At 41.1% G+C, this 7,315-nt stretch overlaps 1 protein-coding gene across 1 annotated transcript; it reads left to right on the top strand.

Moving 5' to 3' along the window:
- The first annotated feature begins 1,464 nt into the window (after window positions 1-1,464).
- On the top strand, window positions 1,465-7,038 carry LOC107589965 (eyes absent homolog 1). Its single transcript, XM_016278557.1, has 7 exons — window positions 1,465-1,506; window positions 2,621-2,679; window positions 2,773-2,933; window positions 3,117-3,231; window positions 3,486-3,607; window positions 4,237-4,337; window positions 6,456-7,038. The coding sequence occupies exons 1-7, from the start codon at window positions 1,465-1,467 to the stop codon at window positions 6,534-6,536; spliced, it is 681 nt and encodes a 226-aa protein (XP_016134043.1). The 3' UTR covers window positions 6,537-7,038.
- The last annotated feature ends 277 nt before the right edge of the window (window positions 7,039-7,315 follow it).

Here is a 7,315-nt window from a genome sequence, read left to right as displayed (position 1 = left end):
TGTGTGTGTGTGTGTGTGTGAATATAAATATAATAAATACAAAGTCATATTTAAAAAACCTGTTTTAAAATACATTGAACTCTTTTATTTATCATTGACCCCATTATCTCAATTGATTTTTTACCACCAGCTCAGTCATGCTGTAGTTTATACAATATTTATATTACCTCACCCTTTCAACATAACACCTTCTTGAAGATACCGTCAGCCACCCTTGAAGATCAACCACATGCTGTATTTAACCACTTAAAGCTGGCCCATCCTCGGTCATTAGGCTTAACGGTGTTTACGAGTGCTTAAGAAGCTGTCCTAATGAGTCTCATGAGTTACTGTAAGACATTAGGACCGGGCAGCTCCATTAGGGTCCGGGTGCAGCTACCAGAGAGGCAGTCAAGTGGTTTATGTGGGCTCCAGCTGTGTGCAGTAATTGCTAGAGGTTGTGCATTCTTTCTCTGCCCTCACTTTCATCCCGGAGGTCTGGAAGCCCACAACACGACTGTTAATTGTGTGTCGTAATAACCAGCGAATTAAAAGGCAATGTAAACATGCGGTGATTCCGTCAAATGGAGATGGTAACGTGTTAAGAGACCTAGGCAGCTGCACGCACTCGAACGGGGGTGGTACTTCTGGAATGTGTTTTTGCATGACAGTTTTTATAGTTTGGATTTTTTTCGAAATCATACTTCGGTTAGAAATATTTCAATATATTTTATTTATCTGAAATGGCGCATTTGTCATCATAACCGTTAATACTCAAGATCAAACGTTGCGACGGAGGCCCCAGCTTTCTGTAATGATTTTGGCCTGTCCAAAGGTCCTCTCTGGAAAACAAATTGGTACTTCAGAAGTATTACAGATCCATCGCTGTCTATCTAGAAACAGATTACACAAATAGCTTGAGGTGTTCCTGAGCCACGGCTGCAATTGGCAGTCCATCTTTTGGCCCCGCAACACTCGAGTTCTCCATGTGAGGTCACCCCGGCTCCCCCCTCACAAACGCCCCTACCTCCAGCCCCCCTCCCCCTTATCTGAGCCTGTGGAGTCCTGGAGAGGAGGAGCAGGGCACCGGGTCAAAGTCTTTTCCTCTTTGGATCTCGAGGCTTGCTGGGAGAGGCTTGGCGAGAGAATGGCTGCATTAGAGTAGGGGTTGGGGGTCAAGATTTTAATTCTGTTAAAGAACAGCTGGTTTGAGTTTCTCTTCACGTCGCTCTCCCCTCCCTCTCCCCACAAATCCAGAGAGATGAAAAATTTGTTCAGAGGGGAACCAGTAAAATAAAAAAGGTTTACGGTCTAAAGCGCTTACCCCTACCCTGCTGTAGCATTAGACAGGAATGCAATAACGTCAGCATTTGGCCAGGTTCAGATTGAGTTAAAACAAGGAAGTCCTTTTTGTATTTTTGTGTCTTAGCAGCCTGTTGAAACTTAATTAAAAGGCTTAAAGTTCTTGAAAGGAAATTTGAAAGAATGGCTAAAAGGAAATACCCCCTTCTAAAATTCAACTACCAAGTAAATTGTTAGATTAAACTTGAAATATGAATGGAGGTTTAACAGAAGAACTGGCAGTGTCAACCAATTTTTCTTTGTACATGTGTATATTTTGTATATTTATAATTAGAAATTAAACTCCATATATGTTTTAAACATGAAGTTTACACAGAGAGGTTTAATTTATTATAATTATAATTAATATGATATTTAATATATATAAAATTTTTGGTTTAAATAACATTTTAAGTTAATTTTTTTATATAATTATTCTTTTATTTTTATTTTATTTTATTATTATTTTTATCTGTTTATTTATTTTCTTGCAGATGATTTTTGGAACACACAAGCTGCCAACCCTGTCTTTCCAAAAAAATCTTTATTTTTTTTTGAATGCTCATGCCCTGCTCACTAACATCTCGAGCTCTTGCAAGGGGAGGGGGGAGAGAACGACTATAAATGGAAAACTAATAACAGATTTTCAGTTCTCCAAAAAGCAGGCCTCAGGCTGTGTTGGTGTGTGGCTCGGCAGCAATCAGAGGTCATAATTTCATTGGCGGTTAGCATCAGGTTCAATTTTTCTAGTACGTTACATTTACCAGAAAGTCTGGTTTGTGTTACTGTGTACACTGGCTGAATCAGCTCTGAGCTGTAGAATCATTCAGCCTCTCCAAGAAGTGGAGACCCTGAAGGGGGCACAGACGCTCTCATTATCCTCCAGCTATCTCTGTGTTCAGGCACCGGACTCTGGACTAGCAGACCTAACACGTAGAGGACGTTTCTACCTTCTACCGATACCAACTTTACGTACCAGCAGATGTGTATCTCAAGAGATCCCCCTAGTGGTAGTGGCAAAATGAGTCGGATCCCCGATCCCCTGATGATGGTGTTTATTTTTATTAAGATTTAGCAGGTGGGGGGTTAGAGGCTGGAAGTGGTTGAAGGTTGATTTGAGCTTTCGGGAGAGAGCTTAGCCTTCAATTGGAAATTCCACAGTTGTTGACATTATTCACTTCATGGATTCAAGCTCCCAAATCACGACCCATTTTGCACATGAAAACCATTAATCAAATTGGTATATTTTAATTCCAACCAGCTCACCATGGCCGCCCTTTTTTTTTTTGCTTGTTTCCAGGAGTGTGATCAGGTCCATATTGACGACGTGTCATCGGACGACAATGGACAGGATCTAAGGTAAAGCTAGCACCATACTAGCCCTTTCATAGTTCACTCTAACTGAAGTCGAGCTCAAAAGCCATTCTCTCTTTTTCCCTCCTCTCTGTTTAGTACATATAATTTTAGCACAGACGGATTCCACGCTGCTGCCACTAGTGCCAACCTGTGTCTGGCCACCGGCGTACGAGGAGGTGTGGACTGGATGAGAAAGCTGGCCTTCCGCTATAGACGAGTAAAAGAAATTTACACCACCTATAAAAATAACGTCGGAGGTAATCCCCCAATAAACTGCTTTGCTAAAATTGCTGGGGAAGAGGGGTGGTGTGTCAACAAAAGCACTCATAAGTTTCTCAAATAATCCCTTATGCAGAAACCACTTGGTCTGAGTAAATTTCGAAATTTCTCAAAGTATTCGTGGGACGGTCCAACTCAAACAATGTTTCTGTTCATTTCAGGTCTGCTTGGCCCAGCCAAAAGGGAAGCCTGGTTGCAATTGCGAGCAGAAATTGAAGCCCTGACCGACTCCTGGTTAACACTGGCACTGAAAGCACTAACATTAATCCACTCAAGGTAGGCCTTAGCACGAGCGAATTATATAGAGCCCATCTTTGATACACATAAATCAGCGAGAGGCATGAATAACGGTGTGCTTTATGCCCCAATACCTCAAAGAGCACTGTATTGTTTTTGAAAAACAGCATTTTAAGTGACAACAATTAAAGATCCATTTATCATGGAGCGTTCTGGATGACAAATGGCGCTCCTGGTTAGCCTTGTCCTCCCTTGCGCGATTTAACTTGACGCAATTTGCCTTTCAATTACAGATCAAACTGTGTGAACATCTTAGTGACCACAACACAGCTCATACCTGCCCTCGCCAAGGTCCTCCTCTACGGACTGGGAGTAGTATTTCCAATTGAAAATATTTATAGCGCCACGAAAATAGGTAAGTGTGAGCTCAGTATTATCTACCTGTGTGTATGAATGTATGTGGCCGTAATTACGGCAATATTACGTGTAAACAGCGCGAGACACATGGCGTGTGATTGGGTTAGGCTGCAGAAGTGGCGGACACACGAGAGGGTTGATGTTCAGGAAGAGGTCTAATCAGGCTGGGATTATTTTCTTGGAGCTCAGCCTGAACTGGGCCTCTCCTTTTCAGGTCTACATATGAAACCACTTCGGAAAATTTATGTCATTCCACTTTGACATTTTTTTCTTCTTCTCGGCCTCTCCGCTTTTTGAATGCAAAATAAACACCGACCTGTACTTTCATACTTTCGTTCGCGCGAAGCTCAGCGCCTCCCTCGCCGCGGCATTTGCATGTGAGGTTGATTTAGCTTGTTAAACTCCATTTGTCCCATGTTGTGGGAGGAATAAGGCACACTTAATGCTTTTCAGACTACTTTTATCTGAGCATCGATCTTATCGTATCTCCGAGCCGAGGCAAAGTGTTTATGCTGCGTAATTTTGTGTAACTTATTGCGTATTTAAAGAGCCCCTCACCGGGGCTGGATCTTGGATGTGGCTTCCTTGCTTTTTGCAGCAACCTAAACCTATTTCTTCTCTCCCCAGGAAAAGAGAGCTGCTTCGAGAGAGTAATCCAGAGGTTCGGAAGGAAAGTTGTTTATGTGGTGGTGGGGGACGGCGTAGAGGAGGAGACAGGGTCGAAAAAGGTATGAAGATGCCTAGAACTCTATAGCACTTTTCCTTTAAACCTTCAATTTCTTCAGTCCATTCCCTGAAAATGTCATTGGACCAGTGAGAGAATGATTCTCGCATTGTAATCAGCTCATTTCCCCTGACAGCTCGAATATAAAAGGAGGCGAGATGACATAATTACACGTCCCTGCATGTGACTGTGCCATTTCACCATGTGTAAATGCTAGACAAGTCCTCTCAGGCATGTTAGAGTGGCCAGTTCATAAATATAACATGCGTTTAAGACGCTTAAATCATTGTTAGATAAGTCGAGGATATTCAGAAGAACATTAGGAGTGTTGTTTTCCCGTCTCTTGTTGTTCAAACCAGAAGATTTATGTTACCTGCCACCTGTGTATTCAGAACATCTGCCAAGTTTTCCAAAGCTGTAAGCCACAAAACCTGAAATTATTCATTGTGTAATTAATTATCAAAGCTGCTTGTTGTTCAGGCAGGTTCCAAACAGACGAAAACATGTTGGTGTGATTATTATATTGTGCCAAGTGATTTGTTCCATGTTGTCAGTTAATCATGCAAGGAATGTGAATGTAGGAAGTTTAAGCTTTACATGTCAGTCCCCATTTCCTCCGAAACAAAGTGTTTAGACGTAGCACAGGGGATTTTAATAAGTCCTTGGCACTTGAGAAACCCGGCTTGATATAAAATGCCACAGTTTTGTCAGATACAACTCTAGTGTCAAGGGTGACTTTGTATGAAACCACCAAAGCAAAGTTAAACCTTTGTATACTTCTGTTTTTTCCATCGTATCCCAGAAACAATTCCCCTCTAGTTAATAACTCGACCGAGGCAAAAGGAGATACCATCTCTGGCTTTTAAAGTTAAAAGCAAAGACAATTTACAAAACAAAAGAAAAGAGTCTTTTAAGGGTCAGTGCAAGCTTCTCTAAGCGGAACATATGCCCGAGAGAGGCTATACCTTTGATAAGACTCAGTAATGGTTTGTGTGTGGACGACTCTGGGCTGACAAGCTTCTTTCATTCTGGCAGAATCATATTTCCTTGTGGCCTCTCCCAGGAACAATGCCTCATTTGCAATGTTGTGTTCGAATAGTGCATTTAATAGATATTTCCCTCCTTTATGTTTCCTGAGGTACTAGTAGTAAACCATTTTGCTGTGTTTTCTAATGGTGCCTTCATTGTTTTATATATTTTAAATATTTTATTATATTTTTCCAACAATATTAAAATATATTCTTAAATGGAAAAAAAAACCCTTCACTGTTTGTTAATATTTGAACAACATCTACCCGTCAAATCATCCTGCAGAAAGAAAAAAACTGAACAAGAAGTAAAGAGGACCCCTGAAGAACCTCATGACTATGTGTCAAGGTCCATAAGTTAATAACCTGAAGTTATGAAAAGATTTTAAGAAACTTATTAAAGTTTTAAACTTTAATAAGTTTCTTAAAATCTTTTCGTGACCAAGTTCAGGTTATACAATATCATGTGAGCTGACTCCCCAAAAATGAAATCATGTGTTATGAATGAATAATTCATGTTATTTATTATTATTAGAAAGGCTTTTTACCTTGAAAAACATTTTCAAAAACCTTTTTGATATTATTAAAAAAGATTAAGATACATGTGTTAATGTATATTCAAAGTGTAGGAAAAAATGGGGTTTTAATTGAATATGGTTTTAACATGACATTTTGTCATTAAATTGAAAATGGTCTAAAAAATTTTTTTTTGCTTGTTTGCGTTTTGTTTTTCTTTTTAAACCAACATGAACACAGAGAGTACATTTGTTTTGTTTTTAAGTAGATATGCGTCCTTTATTTTCAACTAGATGTATTTCATTTATTTTCATTTCATTGAGCTAACTGTCAAAATGTGATATTTTTTATTATTAATTTCTTAAATGATATTTACTGAGTGATCTCATTGGTTCAGTGGTTGTAGTTTGTAAGTCCTTCCTCTTCTCAAGTCTTGTGTGAAGTTACGGGCCATCGAGGCTGTTCAGACGGCGCTCATGGGCGTGATTGTTGTTCTAAGTGAAGTGTTCATTGCAGGTTTTGTGTTTCTTTATTTTCTCTTTCACCCTCAAACACTCTCTCTCCCTGTGTCTTTCTAGCACAACATGCCTTTCTGGAGGATCTCTAGTCACTCTGACCTCATGGCCCTACATCATGCTCTGGACCTGGAGTACTTGTAGCACTGTGACGGCCCTGTTGCTCTGTCCCAGGCCGTGCGGGGGCCCTGCAGACCCATACCCAGCACCGTCAGCCTGCTGCGTCGCCCGAGCGTCTGCGTTCCTACAGCACCAGACCAAAAACAAAACCGTTCACACACATAACGTAGAGAGAAAGCGACACGCTCAGCGTGTTGACACATGGCCACAATTCGTCTTAACCCTAAACCTTTTTCGAAGTGGAGGAGAGTGAATTTATGGCTCTGCAGCTGCTGGCCCTGGTTACTGTGAATTGGCTTTTTTTCCGAAGCCATCAAAATGTTTTACAGCCCTGTGTACGCAGGGGACTCGGCAAGGGTTCACACCTGTGACAAAAACTGAGCTACCGATGCCTTTGGAACTCAGCAAGACTCCGATCCCACTGCGACTTGGTGTAATGTTTTGTCTCTTTATGTCTCAACCGATGGTACAAAGACAGTGGGGCACAACCCCTTCGTTTTCCTCATTTCGCCCTGGATGTCCTACACTTCTTATTTAACTGTGAATTGGCTTTTTTTCCGAAGCCATCAAAATGTTTTACAGCCCTGTCTACGCGGGGGACTCGGCAAGGGTTCACACCTGTGACAAAAACTGAGCTACCGATGCCTTTGGAACTCAGCAGGACTCCGATCCCACTGCGACTTGGTGTAATGTTTTGTCTCTTTATGTCTCAACCGATGGTACAAAGACAGTGGGGCACAACCCCTTCGTTTTCCTCATTTTGCCCTGGATGTCCTACACTTCTTATTTATAATTTTCGAGAG

The sequence above is a fragment of the Sinocyclocheilus grahami genome, unplaced genomic scaffold (genome assembly GCF_001515645.1).
Source record: "Sinocyclocheilus grahami isolate Dianchi unplaced genomic scaffold, SAMN03320097.WGS_v1.1 scaffold122.1, whole genome shotgun sequence".
Taxonomy (NCBI): Eukaryota; Metazoa; Chordata; class Actinopteri; order Cypriniformes; family Cyprinidae; genus Sinocyclocheilus; species Sinocyclocheilus grahami.
This window is presented reverse-complemented; position numbering and strand designations above follow the sequence as displayed.

Bases quoted from the DNA above. Each gene is read 5' to 3' on its own strand.
- LOC107589965 (XM_016278557.1), top strand. From the start codon at position 1,465: ATGGCTAAAAGGAAATACCCCCTTCTAAAATTCAACTACCAA. The intron at 3,232-3,485 runs GTAGGCCTTAGC...TTTCAATTACAG, and splicing joins CTAACATTAATCCACTCAAG to ATCAAACTGTGTGAACATCT. The intron at 3,608-4,236 runs GTAAGTGTGAGC...TTCTCTCCCCAG, and splicing joins TTATAGCGCCACGAAAATAG to GAAAAGAGAGCTGCTTCGAG.